At 39.4% G+C, this 18,236-nt stretch overlaps 1 protein-coding gene across 3 annotated transcripts in view; it reads left to right on the top strand.

The window, feature by feature from the left end:
• Window positions 1-16,598, top strand: part of poc1b (POC1 centriolar protein B) — a 35,661-nt gene extending 19,063 nt beyond the window's left edge. For all 3 annotated transcript variants that reach the window (XM_039614295.1, XM_039614294.1, XM_031736251.2), the window contains exons 11-12: window positions 14,653-14,961; window positions 15,763-16,598. In XM_039614295.1, the coding sequence (XP_039470229.1) occupies window positions 14,653-14,961; window positions 15,763-15,921 (468 nt within the window). In that variant the 3' untranslated portion in view covers window positions 15,922-16,598. The remainder of the gene's footprint in view (window positions 1-14,652; window positions 14,962-15,762) is intronic.
• The last annotated feature ends 1,638 nt before the right edge of the window (window positions 16,599-18,236 follow it).

The following is an 18,236-nucleotide window of genomic DNA, read 5'->3' as shown; positions in this document are numbered from 1 at the left end:
GGTATCGGTCCGATACTGACCTAAATTACTGGATCGGATATCGGCGAAAAATAAAAAATGTACTCCGATCCATTAAATATCAAAAAAAGCATCTCACAAAACTTGCAACACGTCGTAACTCGGCTCATAACCGTAGCACGTTGCAGCAGTATGCCTCATGTGATAGAGCGGCTGTGTGTATTTGTAGCCTTGCTACCAAACCAGCATTTCATCTCCGAGGAAGTTATCCCAGAGAGAAGTAAAGCAAGTGTGTAAGTTCATCTCTGAATGTTTGTAAAGTGTTCCCATGTTAAGCTTAACAACCGATATATGGAGCGACTGCCTCTCTCTCTCCCTCACCTTCCTGCCCTACTTCAATCGTGAAACTGCTTAACGATCAGCTGATCGGCTTTTCTGTTGCGAGTCCGTCTCTCTTCTTTGTTTTTGGCCCACTTCGCGCCAGAAAGAGGAAACCAGCGGCTGAACAACAGCAGCACGTTTAAGCTTGATAAGCTGTTGTTAGAATGTATTTAATATTACTTTCTACACCAGGATCCTTTTCTCGCGCAGCTGACGGGTGGTAACTGTGCAGGGGCGGATCTAGCAAAGTTTAGCCAGGGGGCCGATAGGGCATGAACAGGGAAAAGGGGCACAAAGACATACTTTTCTTTCTTATTCTCATTTAAAATATGTAGCTTTTAATAAATAATTATCTGAATCTTACACCCAAAGTTTTAATCTGATGTAAAATGTATAGAAGTCCATTACTATATATTCTAACTCTTAAGTCTATATACCCTAGTAAGCTATAGTACTTTTTCCTTTGGGAAGGTACCGTCTGTGAATTCTGCAATTCTGTTGAAGAAAGATGTTGAATCTATTTAATTATTCTTGAAAAATAATTTGTTTCTGTGCATTTTTTTCACCCTGCATCAAATTAAAGTTGATTACATCGATTAAGCATCATGAGGTGGAGGGTGGGGGTGGTTCCTTTTTTTTTTTTTTTTTTTTTTTTTTTTTTGGGAGTTTGCAACCCTATTAGTTAGGTTGCTTAATATTTCTGCTAAGTACTCTTTAAAATACCAGAATAGGGAGGATGGAGTAGGTTTAAGTTAGGTTTTAAGTTAGGTAAGGTTTATTAGATTGATCAGTGTTGCTGAACTATGAAATATTTTGGGTGCAGTGTATTTTTTACACACAGGTATAACAGAATAGCTTTAGTGTTGTTGTTGTTTATTTAAACTTGAGTATGAACTTATACAAAATGCTGCAAGATATTAAAAAAAACAGTTTTATTGATTAAAAAACACTATCGGATTCATATCGGTATCGGCAGATATCCAAATTTATGATATCGGTATCGGACATAAAAAAGTGGTATCGTGCCATCTCTAATATTTATACACCTCTCCATTTCGATAATTTCACTGCTCTAATTTCAATTGCACAGTGCTTACACTTGAGCGAGCTCAATGAACATTGGTATTTCCTCCTTTGCATTAGACCTCTGCTCTTATTTCATTCCTATGGATTTTTGATTTTAGCCGGCATGTGTATGTGTGGGTGGGAATGGCCATTAAAATGTGAATAATGTGGTTAAATCTTACTAAGGGGCTTTAAAATGGGCTAATCCAGTGCAAAGCCACAATGACGCTCATTCACTTCCTCGCTGTGAAAGGACTCGCCTCCTCTTGAGACTTTGGTGGGAAAGAAACCAAAGGCAATCCTCTGGATATGAGTTTCTAAACTTCTCAGTGAAAGGCTAATTTCCTCTCTAACAAGAGTCTTTCTTAGGAACCTTTGCTGTGATGTATACCTATTCAAAGCCATTTAAATGAAAGCTACAGGTGTATGTCATCAGGATGGAGAGTTTTCAGATTGGTTTGCAAAGTGGTTTTCCTAGATTTGTTATTTTATTTTTATCTAATGTTATTTTTGGCATTAAAATAATATAGGTTCAGAGTAAACTCAAAACTTAAGATGGTGATGAATCATAGCATACAAAGATTTTTCAAGATACAATTGACTGCTGCGATGAAACTGTCAAAACAGACGGAGCTCACTATTTCTGTTTGTGGTCCTTTTTGGTGTCTGCACTGTTTAGTCAGATCTTTGTATAGGGTGTACCAATATAATCAGATAGCAGAGACTCTGCCATTTGGCACGTAACAGAGAGAAAAGTGGAAGTATAAAGAGGAAATCCAGTTTAAAAAAATAAGGTAAGGAACTGGAAGTAAAACAAAAGTAGAAAATTGACTTTTCCTGTTCCCTGGCATCTAGATCAATGACGTAAATAGTTTTGGGTTTTTTTTTAAATTTGATTTAGTTAAATGAGTGTGCCTCGGGTTATGTTGGTACCTCCTGTTCAGCCCAGTGATGCATTGTTAGCTCAGGTTTTGGCAAAAAGATCTCTGTTTAATGCTATCCGTATGTGCAGCATTGATTAAATCTGTCGACAAGTGAACCTAGAGAGCCATGTTTCATGTTCAGGCTCTCATGACGGTAAACATCCTCCAGAAGTGTCATTAAGCCAAGTGGTGATTTTTTTTTTTTTTTTTTTTTTATCCCCCATGGGTACTGCTGTTGACTCTTACTTCAAATCTCCTGAGGTGAAGCAGTTTCAAAAAAGGATTTCACTTTTCAAATTGACATAAATGAGAACAGTATGCAAGGGCTAGGAAAAACCAAAAAAATGATTTATTACTAATTGATCTTTGGTGAATTAATAGAGATGAATATTGAGGTCTCAGAAAGGCCACTGACTGAGCGTCAGTTGTAATCTAAAAGCTTCAGTTGTGAATCCCTTGGGATTCATAGAAAACTCATACAACTAATATATTAAAACTCTCAGTGACTCTATTTCTTAAAATTGTTGTCTTGTCTTGTCAATTTTGGAGGTTTTTTTTTTTTTTTTTTTTTTTTTTTTATTATAGCTATCAGTCTGTCTCTTCATTTGGTATCTAGTCTCTGACTAATTTGTTCATCATACAACCTGGAGCCAGATAAGTGGCAATGCATGGACTGACAAAAATTCTCTCAACCATGCTTACAGGTGTCATGTAGTGGGTGAGCTTATTCAGCCATTACAAAAAAAACAGACTTATTAAGTGAACAGGTTAAACAGTGCTTTCATATCCGACAGCAAACACAATTGCTGGCATGAAGACAAGGACTGAAATGGTGTGTGGGCATATTTGCATGGGTGTGATCATTTATGATTCTGTCCATTGATGCCTCAATTTTGAAAGGATCACAAGTGGTGCGCGAGTCCTGCTCATTTCAGATTTGTGTTTACTATGCGGGCGTTTGAGAGTGAATTACAGCCATGTCAAGAAAACATGTCCCTGCCTGCCTTTATCATAGCATAAATTGGAGGTCGTCTCCACAAGAGCAAAACCAAAACAGACCCAGTGTTTTTATGTTGTTATGACCTTGACTCAGTAGATTAAAATCAACACTGTTTGGTGTAAAACCTTTAGTGCCCTTCTGTTGTTGTCGTCATAATTCAGTTGAGTGGAGGTCATGTTTACTTTGTCGTCTTATCTTGGTGTGAAGAAAGTTGTGGCAGGAACCAAATGGTGCTCTGCATTAATGATTAACAAGATTCATTTTAAACATTATTTACTCAGTAGGAAGGGTTTTCACCAGGGAAACTATTAGACCCAGTCGACCAGCAGTTTTTTAGGGCAGTGTGGTGCGATTTAATGTTACTTATTTTTTTTTTCCCTTTTTACACATTTCTTTTTAAACCTTTATTTAACTAGAAAGTGAAATTATATACACTGTAACACCTGTAACACTAACACTATCTGCTTGCTAACTGTTCAGTGTGTGGAAACCTGCAGAAATCTTTTAAGATAAGATAAGATAAGATGACCTGTATTAGTCCCACAGGTGGGAAATTTGTTTTGTTACAGCAAAGTGCAAAGTTATGTAGCAGAAATTAGAAAACACACAAGGCAGTCCATAAACAGAGCGAGAGTTGTGTTTTATACTCAAAACTTGAGGATGAATAGGTATTTTATTAAAAAAATGTAGGAAACTTCGAATGTTCAAAAGAATGCATAAAAATGCACAAAAGTAGAAGAGCTGTGGATAGAAAACTAACTAATAATCAGTTATCCACAGTAAGGGAGGGCTTGGACATAACCTTCTCAGAGGCAGCAAAATTTAATTTCCTGCCCCTTGGTTGTCTTGTAATGCCATGTTAATAGCTTCCTGCTCGCACGCATTATAGCCATGCTGCCACTCGTGCTTGTCTATTTCCACCACAGCATGCCTCCCTTATATTACTGGTACATGGGTGAAAAGAATATGGACATGGACAAACACAGACGTACACCACTTACATGATAAGAATTCAGACCATATAGTGCTTGGAGAAATTGCAGGAAAATCCAGGTGCTACTGCTACTTTCCAAATAGAACAGCATGGCTTAGCATTTCAAAGTTTCTTCCGAACATATCACAAAACTTCTACAATAGTGTACTTTGATTAGATGAGACCAATAAAAGTTTAAAACAAAACAAAAAAAAAAAAAATCAATTACAGGACAAAATTTGGGTATGTAGCTGTTTATATCTAGATACAAAATACAAACAGATCGACACACGAGGTGTAAAACCTGTGAGACATTTCTACCTGATGCACCTCCAACAGTGCTCTTTAGCTCAGATGCTCTTCGAAGGGACTACTCTGGGGGAGCTATGGTAAACACTTATAGGGCCTTGATTGGGTCATCAGCTGAGGATCACCAGTCAATTATGATTTGGTTTAACCTCAGTACATCTCCTGGTGGTAGAATGATGACCATCATCTTTCCCTGGCATCCATTGCTGCTACCTTAGGGGTTTTTTGGCCCCCCCCGATTTCTTAAAACACAACAAGAAACTAGCTTTTCCTGCTTCCCCTGCCAGTTCCTTGGTGACTCTTCTTTGTCCTGCTCCTGTGAAGTGGAGTAGATGTGAGGTTGAAAAGCTGACAAAGCCTTGACACTCCAGTTCCACTGGGAATACTACATTCCAGCATTCCAGCTGGCCTACCTGCACTCAGCTGCCAGGTCAGAGTACTTGGATTGCTTCCGCTCATTGGCAGCCTCCGATTAACCAGTTTCTTTCAGCATGATTCTATGGCGCCACTAATGGTTTAAAGTTCCACAGCTAATAATGACCAAAACTGTCTAGATCCTTCCATCCGTCCATCCATCCTTCCGCTTATCTGTGGCTCAGTCACAGGTGTAGTAGCCTAACCAAAGACCCAGACCTCCCTCTCCCCAGCCACCTTGTCCAGCTTATCCACAGAAACACCAAGGCATTATCAGGCCAGCCAGAGATGTCATCTCTACAGTGTGTCATGGGTCTTCCCCAGGGCCTTCTCCAGTGGGACATGCCTGATAAAACGCCTGAACCACTTCAACCAGCTCCTTTTGATGTAGAGGAGTAGTGACTCTACTCTGAGCCCTTCTCAGATGCTGAGCTCCTCACCTCATCTTTAAGGGAGATGCCAGCTACTCTTCTGAGAAAGCTCATTTGTTTGTAAATGTGATTTCATTCTTTCAGTCACTACCCAGAGCTCATGACCACAGGTGCAGGTGCGATATAGATTGACTGAGCTTTGCAGCGCACCCTAACAATACATTTTGGTGTGCCAGGGCTGACTGGCATCCTACATCATGCCACTTGATCAAACTCCCCACCACGTGGTGATCAGTTAACAGCATAGCTCCTCTCTTCACCCAGTTGTCCGGAACATATGGCCACAGATCCAAAGATACAATTACAAAACTGATCGTCCCATTACCCAACCTGTGCATTGAGGTAAGATTGATTATATCTAGCTGGTATCTCTCAAACACCAGCGCAAGCTCCTTCCCCACCAGAGAGGTGATGTTCCATGTCCAGACAGTCGGGGATCAGTCCAAGAGATGTTGTAATTGATTTAAGTTAGGTGAACATTGGGGTTAGTCAGTGAAATGAGTTCATTCATCCTCCAGGAACTGCCTGCCTTGAGTCTCACAATGGGTCGCACAATGGATCCAAAGATTTCATCCTGAACCCTAATGGCAGGCAGGATGCCATTACCTATCCTGTAGAGGTCTTAGCATCCCTGTATGGATATGCTTTCCCAGAGCATCACTGACCCACTATCAAAATCTACTACTGGCTCACTTTGCTTTTTACTGATGAAAGCAGGTTCACCCTGGGCAGATGTATCAGATGTGAAAGGGTCTGGAGAAGCCAAGGAGAACATTGTGGTGTAAAATCATACAGCAAACACACAGGAAGCAGCTAGCAGTGACGTGGCCATGGCTTCTTCAGACCATTTCACATCTGTCACACATCAGATTCAATTCTCATCTGTAAAAAGCACAGTGCGCAAATGGTAGACATGTCAACTCTAGTAATCAATGGCAAATGCCAGTCAACCTTAATGGTGAGCACAGAGCCCACTAGAGAATGTTGGGTCCTCAGGCCACCCTCATGTTCTTACTGCTTGTTCAGAGACATTGATACCAGTGGGCTGCTGGAGGTCATTTTTATGGGATCTGGCTGTCCTTCTATGACCCTGTCAGACTCTCCAACACTAACTGTCTGTCTCTTTCAATCTTCATGGTCTGAAGACTTTCCTGGGAGACATGACAAACCTTTTGGCAATGGCATGTATTGATGTGCCATCCTGGATGAGTTAGACTGGTTTTTACACTTCTATAGGTTCCAAGTATTGCCTTACGCTGCCAGTAGTGATACCGATCCTAGCCAAATGTAAAACTAGTGGGGGAAAAAAGCAACCAGAAAAGATAAGGAGAAGAAAAAATCTCAGTGGCCTCTTCCCGTAAAACCATTCCTTGTGTCATTGTTGCCCCTCTAGTGTTCTTGTTAATTTAATTAACACTAAAGCAGCTGAAACTGATTTACAATCCCATGTCCTATTCTCTATATATGTTTTTGAGCACTATATTTTAAAAACATGGCAGACAAAGGATTACATGTAACCACTGCCACTGAAACACAAAATTGCAGGTCGTCTCTGAGTTGCTGCTGTGACACATCTTTGATAAAGCCAGTCAAGGGTTTTTAGTCCATTCATCAAGTAATTAGTTATTTATATTTGAACCACACAACTAATGATAATGATAATGAGGGCTTTACTCTGACTCATTACCCTTAAAAATGAAGACATCAGGTGATAAAGCTGCTGTTGTGCTGTGGTTTAAAAAAAAATCTGCTTCATGGTGCGCAAAGGCTGTTTCCACACCTACGCTGCAAGTGCTTGACCATATTTAATGAACACTGAACAACCTTTTTTGGTAGAGGCTTTCATGAAAAGTCCTCTGATACCACTGTATCCACTTTTAGCATGAGTGGTAACCTATAAACACTATTCATGTGAGTGCTGTGCTTTACCCATTAAGCAACTCCTACATATTTCACATTTAACAAAGCTAAAACTTCTCAAACCCTATCCACAACTTATGAGTGACAGAAGGTTTGGATTACATAATTTTCATGAGATTTTCATGAGCTGGTGAGGTTATTTTTGTTTGTTTGTTTGTTTTTTTTTAATTTTCTCAACTCTGTTTTTTCTTTTTTCCTTGTCCGCTGTTGGTATTGCAATAAATTTTGGTTGCAATGTTTTTGTAATATTGCCTTATTAACTGTTTTGTGAGTGTGTAAACTGAAGTGAAGCAATCGTGTTTCTGAGATCCTTTCATCCTCCTTTACTTTTTTTCATCCTCCTTTTTTGTTCAGTTTTGATCTCTATCAAGCTTTGAGAGAAATCTGACCCCAGAACTTCTTGCTTCATGTCAGTTCTGTCTGTGCAGCTTCAAAGATCCTGATAGCTCTATTAAGGACTCTGCTATTCCATAAATAATACATCATAAAATACTGCCTGTCTAGCATTTTATTTATACTGGTTACTCTTAAACTGTTTATTCTTTATCAGGAGCATTCAGCCAGAACTGTTCACCTTTTTTGTGTGGGGTTCACTTTATTTCCTTTCCTCTTACTGATGATTTTTTTCTTTCCTTTTTTTTTCTCACTTCTGCATTTGAAGGGACTGCACACCTTATTTAAAAGCAGCACACATTCATTTCAGCACCAGTTTCAATAACACCGTGTGTGTTAGTGTGTGTGTGTGTGTGTGTGAGAGTGTGAGAGAGAGAGAGAGATTATATCAAATTTGTTTGAGCTATGACATGGAACATTTCTTGTAAGAATCGCTTCCGTGTGTATGTCACACATTTCTATTTAAGATATGTGTTGGTGTGTGAGGGAGTTTTCAAGCTGCTGTTTAGTGCGTTATGTGTGGTGTTATGGGTCTAACCACGCTATTCTGTGTGTGTGGTCTTCTGAGAATGAGTATGCTTTCATTTGTAACAGCATCACTATTACTTTTTTTTTTTTTTCTTTTCTTCGCATTACCAAGTGCTTTTAGCCTCTGTGTGTCTGGGTCATCTGCCACTGAAACATGGCAGGAAGCTACTGTTTTTCTATTAGCTGTGGTTGAGGTGTTTACAGTTCCCATTTATGCGTGTGTGATGTGGACAGAAAACACTGTATCTAATGGCAAGCAGGATATTTTCGTTTGTGTGTGGGTGGCTTTAGTGCGGATGTTCGAGGCAGACAGAGGAGCGAGGGAGAGGGGAGGGTGAGAAATCAAGTGGATATATGCACGTCCTCAAAGCCACATGAACGTCCTCTTGCTTCCTGCTCATCTGTCAGCTCTGTGCTTTAAAAACATCAGTGTCGCCACACCTTTGACAAACATCTGTGCTAATTCATGTGACTGTGTGGTGTGCCTATTTTCTCTGTGTGTTTTTTGACACGTCACTGTGTTCATAGGTGGATGTGAACGTACTTAACTGTTGTGGGTTTTTGTTTTTTGTTTTTTTTCGTTAATTTTGTTTGTGCGACTCTATACCACACCCACAGTTCCGTTTTGTGGGTGTGGTATAGAGCACCTTGTCAGATGACAGTTAGGGGTGACAGAGATGAAAGGAGAATGAGTCGTCTGCTGTGGTGTCTTGGCAGGACCAACATGAAATGGAGGCTTCAGATGTCCTGCCAGGTTAAATGTTAGGGGCAGATGGGAAGAGGACTGGCTGTTTTTTCTCATCACTAAAAAAGTGGTTTTCATTTTTGTGAGGGGAAAAAAAAATCAATAATTGCATATCACTTTCAGCAATCAATGCTAAATCTGATACTATAACTGTTGTTAGTCTGACTTTAAAGGCTTGTCAGAAACCAAATCATTGGAAAGAGGTTTCACAGTTGTCTTGGAGTCATATAGCCTTCACATTACAGAACAACCAAAATTGTAGTAATTCCACATATTTGATTAGCTAGTTCAGTGCCCTTTCACTGAGTTATGTGTGTATTTTCATGTCATTGTTGAAAAAGCTAAGAATCCTTAGCATTCACTGTGTCAATGTGCTGGCCTCATTCGAATGAAGGAGATGAGATTTTCACACAGGGCTAAGGCCACATTCAGGCCAGCAGCAATCTGACACGAAAAAGTAAAAGTCGGTCCATTAAATCATGGATTTGTACCACAATTAACATTTATCATTCTACAATAAAAGATGTGCATTTGTTTTGGCTTTGGTTTCAATATATAGTGTTGTTTTTAGCTGTCTTGAGTAATGCATCTTCGTGAGTTGGTAACAATTGCTGGCCTACGTGTGTACGTGCCACCTTTAATGCATCCAGAGGCAAACCATTTGCTTGTGTGTGTGAAAGTGAAAAAAGTGAAACCAGGGTGGAGGACTGTAAGAGGGGGGTTAAGGATTTCCTCCTGCCATGGAGTCTGCTTTATTAACTGCATTACATGGCATCCTGTGACTAGAGAACGCTCCCTTCCCATTACAGGAAAAATATCGATGGTGCATAAACTGTGTGATACAGGAAAGGAGTGCCAATGTTACATGATGGTTACTGATGTACTCTGTGGAATGTCACGTAGTAAGACTTTGTATTTTTTTTTCTTTCCTTTTCTTCTTTGAATTTTCTTTGTATTTTTTTTTCTTTCTTTTTTTTCTTTGACAAAAAGCTTTACGTATAGTTTAACTTTTCCCATTGTCTACAATTTTCCTAAAATTTATCAGCTTGTTGATAAAAAGCTTTAATAGCTATTAAATATACAATCAGTTTAAAACCCAACTTCATATACATGTCATGCTCTATATAGTACGAGAGTATGTACATGCAAAACAGCAGTCATAAACTAATGAGCAAGAGATGCAGATGATGTTGAAACTCTTCTAAAACTTGATACATGTGCAACAAATTCAGCACTGATGTTAGGTGTACTAATGCCCGTGAATGTGTCAAGCTTGGCAAATTTGAAGAATGGAGCCTGAACCAAAACAGGATCCTAACGTTGTTTTTATGCTTGTCCGTGGCTGGTCTGCCTGACAATTTTCACGTCACATCCATGTGTTGTGCGACACAATCTTTGTGGCACATCAGCCGGTTGTGCGCCTCCTTTTTTTTTATTTTTTTTTTTTTTTTTTTTTTTTTTTTTTTTGGCGACCGCTGTCATACCTGGATTGAAGACACAGGTGTAAGATTATGCCAGTTTTTAACCACAATTTTAGAGACAGACACAGAGGGAGATGTTGCAACTGTTTGTCAAGTATTTTTTTTGTTTTGTTTTTCCAAAGTTCTTTCCAAAAAACTCAGGTTTTCAAATTCTTGGCTTCCGGTTTTGACTTCTCCTCTTTATCAGCGCGTTTGCTGCGATATTATCTGAGTGGCGGCACTTAACGTTTAGGAGAATACTGCTGCGGCTTCTTGCGCCTTAACAGCAGGTGTAAATGCCTGCATCTGTGTGATGACAGTGCAGCAGTGAGCCTTAATGAGGAAGAGGTTAGCCAGTGCTTTTCCAGCTATTATGAAACTGCCTGGTGGATTGAATATTGGTAAAACAATTACAGTGCTGCTTTGGAGAACCCTTTGCCTACTTCACAGGGAGGATTTTCCATGTTAATTAATAAACATCAGGCAGGTTTTGAAGATGCGCTTGTGGCTTCACAAGTGGTAAGGGAAGGAACATCAGAGAGGCCCTTCAATTAAGATGAAATGGCTTGTTATACAAGGGTCACAATGCCTGAGGTTTCCTGCCAACAATAGAGAGTGCAGCTAATTCTGGTGCTCATGGAAATAATGTTTTTGATCAGACATCTGTGATTTGATTTAGAAGCGGAGGTGAGGCTATTTGCGATCTGTTTTCTCCTGGGGATCCTTTTGATCGTAAACATCACAGCTGCCATCAGCATTTGAATCTGGATTGTGGTTCTAATGAACTTCCCTTTTTAAGTAAATCTGCTGCAGTCAAGTTATCAACAATATCTTTGAATAATCAGTGATTAGCATTTAATAGTGCTGGTTTGCCATTAGACACTCACATTTGTGTCTTTCATATTGCATCTCATTACCTGTGGAGTAAACTGGCCAAATTAGGAAGCACTTCATAGATTGGGCAAGCACATGTACTTTGAGTACAGGCTGTGTTGATATTCTTGCCTTCCTATTGACACTTGAGCACACTCAGCTCACACAGTCTGCCACCTCATTATCATAGTGTCTAGTTTTTCCTCTGCGCTGCTTGGCTCGACCAACCAAACCCAACCAGCTACTCCTATCAAACAGAAAACACTGCCAGCAGAACTTTTGCAACATTCCTGCCATGACCGCACAGCGTAGCAGACATGATTTAATCTCTGAAATTATCCTTATTGTAAATTGTGAGTTTTTAGCTCCACTTACCCATTTACATTAAACAATCCATGTTTCCTTGATTTTGTATATCTTTTAGATACTTGATAATGCTGTGCACCACCTTTTAACATGCTTCTAACAAATTATAGTTAGAAGCAATCTCCTGTGTGCGTGTGCGTGTGTGCGTGTGTGTGTGTGTGTGTGTGTGTGTGTGTGTTGACTGACACACAGGCGAACTACAGTTAAATGTTGCCTGCTATACGTTAATTGTATCCAAACTGCCTGGTGGGTGAGGGGGTGGAGGGATGTTAACTGTAAATGAGCTGAGCATATGTTGACAAGATGTCTCAACGAGGAGTGAAAAGGTGTTTAAGATTCCACGAGACTTACCATCCACACACTGACAGCTATGTTCACCTCCTCCCAGCAGTCGATCGCAACCCACCCTCTCTTTTCTTTACTCGTCCTCTCTTCCCTCCACCCTCTCCTGCCTGCCCACTACTCTCTTTGAAGTGAGGACAGTATGCAGGAAGTAAGCCGGAATCGATTGCTCCATGCATTAGGCTAGGAATGTGTGACATCCTCCTCCTCTTAACCCTCCTCTTCCTGCCTGTCTTGATCTTCCTAAAACATCTCTCATTTATCCCCTTGCCTCCCCCGTCCCCGTCCTTATGTTCTCTTTGGTGCAACCCATGCATGACATTATTATTGGCTACAACCTAACTTGTCATAATTTTGTCTGGATTATTGATTTTCTTTTATCATAAAGCGACTGGCTAAGCAATATCCATTCTACAAAATGATTTTTGGGACCAGCAACAAGTCAGTTCATATATTTATTTAGCCAAAACTGTTGGTTGTCAAGACTAAACAGTTTTAAGATGCCACTGCTGTAGATTAAGTCGTTGAATAAACGTTTGGGTTTTTTTAAAGCCCTGTCAACTTGTTGACGGTGTATCATCAGCCTCTTCTTTATGACTTGTAGGATAGGCTTCATTCCCCTTGTGACCTTGAACTAGATAAGTGATTCAGAATATGGATTGAGATATGGACATTTTATTTAAAATTAGTTGATTTATTGAAAAATAATGGAATCATGATCCAAACTGGAAACAATTTGTTTGCCCCCGATAGCTCATTGTTTCGGGGCAACTTAACAATATTCTTCGCTCTCATTGGTAGTTGCTTCCGTTGTTTGCGTCTGAATTTTGTAACTTGGGACCTGCCCACTTCATGTCACCAGGGGCTATTTTTCCTATCATCACTTGATGTTACTAAATGTCACTGCTAACCCCTTAAGGCATGTGATCTGCAGAATGACAGTAATGTTTGGAAAGAGGTTACGGAGCTAAGGTGGTTTTTAAGCAAAAGTTTATTAAATCTGTTTGTGGAATTATTTCGCTTTAGTTTGAAAACTAAAAAATGTTAGTTTGAACCCATACCTCCTAAAAGTTGGGATAGTTGTCCTTGAGCAGTGATTGGTTCTTTAGAATAGATATTTCTCTGCTGTATAGCTACTGTGTTAAATGCCTCTGCTGTAATGAATGCAGTCTCTGACTCTGATTACACTGAATATAATGAGCCGCCCCTTCTTTTTCTCTCTCATTGTTCATTTTCCCTTGTTATGTTCTTCTTGTGAAAGGGAAAAAAATTACATTACATACAAAAACAAAGGTCACATTAAAAACAAAATAGTTTTTTTTTTTTTTCTGCTTTGCTCTTTGTCTGTAGCTCTTCAGTGCAAACAGCCTATGGACTTGTCTTTAGCTAGCAAGGTAGTCAGGCGGTCACAAAATCTGCCTTTCACTCAGTAATCCAGTAGTGTGAGTCATCCACCTACTTCAGTCTGCCAAGTTGCAACAGGCTCAAGGCCTACTTCACTCACAGAACAGTGAGATAGGAAGCATGTTGGCCATCTCTGCATAGTGTTGTGTATTATGATTGCATATCATCCAGGATCATGAAAACCTCTGATGTATTCTTTCTGTCACTGTTTGATACATGTATATTTCAAACAGGGTAATGTACTGGCATAGCTGTTTTATAATCAACTTTAAGTTCAAAAAGTAGTTACAATTAAACTCCAGTTGATACTTTGGTAACATCCAATACTTCGATTCATATTCCAGTCGATTTTTGCCATGAGTGCAGCGTCATTAAGGAGATGCCAGGTACTAACAGTGTTTGGAAAAGACAAAAATAAAGGGGGAAAAAGCTGCTCCATGGGTTGCCAAGACTAACGAAGACCAAATGTTAATTTGCTTGAAAGAGCACTCCTTTTGGCACGTTGTGTATGATGTCAAATGATGGGAGAGAATGTAATTCTGACATGATTTATAGTATTCTTTGAGTGCACTGATGCATCCCAGATACGGCCCACTATAATTAATGTTAAACCGTCCCCTGTACCACAAACGTTGGTCTCGTTGAACTTTATTGTTACTATGAGGATTGAGTGATACAAAGGTATCTTAACAACTCTCAACTTAAAAATAAATTTCCCACATGAAATTAGTTCCAGGAGGCCCAACCTGTATTTTTCAAGACTTTCATTTCAGCCTGAACTTTTTTTTTTTTTTATCAAGTAGATTTCAGCTTGCATGTCAGACTTAAAAATAAAAGGGACTTAATCAGTCATTTCACTGCAAACTGAAACTTTAATTCCTTTAACAGTTTGACATTTAACGTCATTCAGATGTTTCTTCAACTGTTTTCTAGTTCTTTCTGACTCCTTTGCATTTCCACCACGATGCTGAAGCAAGCACTTGGAAACACCTTGTATTTTTTAAGAGTTCTTTGTTTTCAGTGGCCTGTTCTCAATTAAATGTCAGAGAGTCACAATGAGTGATTTGATTTAATATGGGTTTCTCGTGTGATACAGTGCATTTGGAACACAAATGGAGCAAAAACAATATCCACACAGTTTGCGTTTTCTCCTGCTTTCATCTCCAGCTCTTAAACAGTTGGCCCCGCTTGACACCCATGCAGTCTGCTGCTGCTAACAGTCACCACTATAACGGTTTGCCAGCGTGTCATGTTGCCAATTCAAGACTGGACGGATGGATCGAGGGTGGGAGTGCAAGTAGGGCAGAATCGACTGCTGAGAATGAAACGAGGGCTGACAGAAAAGAAGGAAAAGGAAGACGAGAGGAAGAAGTAGAGATGGTGCAGACACACCCACTGGAAGTTCTCTCTGGTCATCCATCAAGTGTGAGCTCTACCCTGCGGCACATTGTTCAACAGCTGGATATTCTCACACAGGTCAGTTATCAGGTAAAGCTTATATGTGTCAACTCACAATATCGACAGCAGTGAAAAACATTGAAGGAGGACAATTTTTCCCTCTGAAGTGTTTAAGCCCAGCATCAGGTTGTTTACTATTCAACATTGCTATGTTCTGTTCTTACTGAAGAAGCAAAAAGACATTGAGAGCCTCCACGTGTGCACAAGTCTCATAAAAGGTAAAGAAAAGCAAACGGTGGAGCGAGAAGATTTGATTTGCCTGCCCACTTCTTCGTCTGTTTGAGAAGTGTCACCATTAGATGAACAGAGACATTATCTCATTTTATGTTTTATGACATTTGCGGACAGAGAAGAAAAAAATTGAACACATTTTCACTTCTGCAGTTTTATGAGAAAATTGGCTCCAGAAATAAAAAATGTGCTGCTGTATGTACTTTGTTTCACAGACATTATCATCTATAAGAAATATTTGGTGCATTTTCTGATTCCCAGAAACTGACACCTAATGAACTATCAAATAATCTTTGTAATATAAATATTTAATTTTAAATCACTTCTGCCTTCTCTACTATCTCGACTATCTCATGCATCAAGGCCAAAATGAATAATAATAATGATGATAATAATGATAATTTGAAAGCCATGACTATTTGTCATTTACTTTTGTGGGGGGTTTTTTTATTTTATTTTTTTTTCTACATTGGGAAAGGATTGATTTCAGACTGAACTTTGCTCTGCTTAGTTTCTACATGTATAATTATTCTATGACTTCTCTGTAATTATCATGCTTTCCCACCCCCACCGCTTCACCTCATGCAGACTGTTTCAGTGCTGGAAGAGCGTCTCACCCTGACTGAGGACAAGTTGAAGGAGTGTCTAAGCCATCAGTCTCAGATTCTGAAAGACCTGCGAGCATCTAGAACGAGGCGGAGGACAGAGAGCGAAGGGACAGATGAATCTCCTGTTCATTCCACTTGAAGACAACTTTGCCTCAGACAGCAACACAAAGACATGAAGTGTGTTGTTCTGCTAAGTCCCCAGACTGCCAGATGTGTATGTGTGTGTCAATTTAAATGCCCTCCATGGTGGTCTTTCTCATAGGTCGATGGGTCAGTCAGGATTGGTCAGTGGTTGCAGTGAGTTTGTGTGTCTGCGTGCTTGTGCGTGTGTAGTACCAACATAGTTTTTCCATGCCTTTCGGTACTTCTTAAAGACATCCAGCTGCACAGCTAAGCGTTCCATGTATGTATGTACGTGTGTGTGTGTTTGTTTATGTGGATTGCACATTCAAAGAGCTGCAGCTATATTTAAAAAAACAAAGAGTCCTTGTCTGCTATATGACCTCTGCCTGTGTGTGTTTACTTGTTCATTTGCAGGTGTTTTTAGCAGTTCACTGCTTCAAGAATAACATCTGTTTTGATTGTAAATGCTATGCTTTGCCATTTTAAATCCCAAGCTGTGTGCATTTTTCCTAAAATACATGTAATATAAATGTAACTTTTATGAATAAATAGCTAATTGGTTATTACTTACTGTATCCAGACAAAAGGAGACAGCCTTGTACTGAGAGAACCTCAAAATGGTCAAAAATGAAAACTGAGATGACCAAAATATGACATGTGCTCAATTTTGAATTAAATCTCCACTCAAATATCCAGCAGTTGGGATTTGTGTTAAACCGTTTTCCGTAGGCAAATAAAAGTCTATAAATGTTTAGATGCACATTTTAAATGTGTCAAAGAAACTGATTGTTTCACTTTCACGTTTTCATCATGAAATGAAGGTGCACTTGATATGTATCTATGGATGATACATTTGTGCTGATTCTTTACTGTCTTAGCGCAACAAGTCCTCAAATGCATGGTGCATTCAATTGTTAGTGGAAAGCTGGGATATTTGGCCTATTGGTGGATTAATGTATAATTTCACAGGACATCTTTAACAGCTTGACTAAAATATATATTTACCAGCTATAGACTATACAGTCATACTATTCAAAAGGTATGTCACTTAAGAACTTTCCGGCTCGTCAACTATATGCATTCACATTACTGCCAAATATTAAGGAGCACTTATGTGTCCCCAGGTTATGTGTAGCCAGTAAGATTTTATATTAGTATTTTCTTACTATTGACAGTTTTGAATTAATATACTCATAATTAATCAAGTTCAACCTTCTATCTGAAAAATCATTTACTTTCAGTTCAGCTACTGTGCATAAATGTGGTAAAGCCCTTCCTGTAATTTGTTTCCATGTGGCTCTGTGCCTGAAATGTTCTGGCTTGCTCTCGCCCAGTCTATGGTCTCTAGCTGTTTATGTTGTTCCAGCGGAGGCCATGCGGTGAGCGATGCGGCTGGGACGGGAGGAAGCAGTAAAAAAAAAAAAGCCACACAAAGAGGGAGCTATCAGAGGCTGCCATTTGCTCCCTCCACCACATCCTTGGCTTCCTCTCTGGCTTCATTGGTGTTCATCCTCCTGCTCCCTGTTCTCCTTCCCAGTTACATAACGCGGTTCAGGCTGCTGAGAAACCCAGGTCCACTTTACCTGAAGCACAGTGAAGTGTTGCAGTGGTCGAAATCCTGTTGTTTTCTATTGTAATATTAAAAATGATAAACAGCATAAACGGGTGAGGTACAAATATAGAAAGTTGAAGTAAACACTCAAACCACTGAAAACAGTAGAAGACTGAACACGCTCACATTCAGTATTTGTTGCTGTACTTCCGATCTACCATCCTAATGCTGAAAGGATCTTTTTAACTGTTGCTAACGTTTATAAAGAAGAAAAAATTATGAAGAAACCACTTACTACCCAAAACTCATGACCATAGGTGCTGATGAAATCTGATGTAAAATGACTTCTACATGAAAAATCTTCCAGTTTTGCTCAGTACTTAGCCACCTGTAAATTTCTCAAATGTCCTTTTGCACTCACCAGTAAAAATCACTATTTATACACTCACCGATCTCCTTCACTGACACATTTGTGAAAAGTGTGTGATTTATCAAGAAGATGAATGTTTAAGTCCCTTAAAATAATGTCAGTTCCATGACAGCTAAAAATGGAAAATGAAGACGGTGAAATATGATCAAGAGCTCCTGAACTGCAAGAAAGTGGTTCTTGAGTGGTGATTCCTTTGAAATGCATTAGGTCTTAAACAGATGCCTAACACTGAATGTAACTCTAAACTGTGAACCAGAGGGCTGATGAAAATGACTTCACTTTGCTGAAATTTGCCCTCGCAGCCTGCAACTCTCATTACTTTGTATAAGTGAAAACACAAACCAACAAA

Source organism: Oreochromis aureus, linkage group 7 (assembly GCF_013358895.1).
Source record: "Oreochromis aureus strain Israel breed Guangdong linkage group 7, ZZ_aureus, whole genome shotgun sequence".
NCBI classification, from domain to species: Eukaryota; Metazoa; Chordata; class Actinopteri; order Cichliformes; family Cichlidae; genus Oreochromis; species Oreochromis aureus.
The sequence above is the reverse complement of the archived record's forward strand: the minus strand, read 5'-3'. Positions and strand labels throughout refer to the sequence as shown.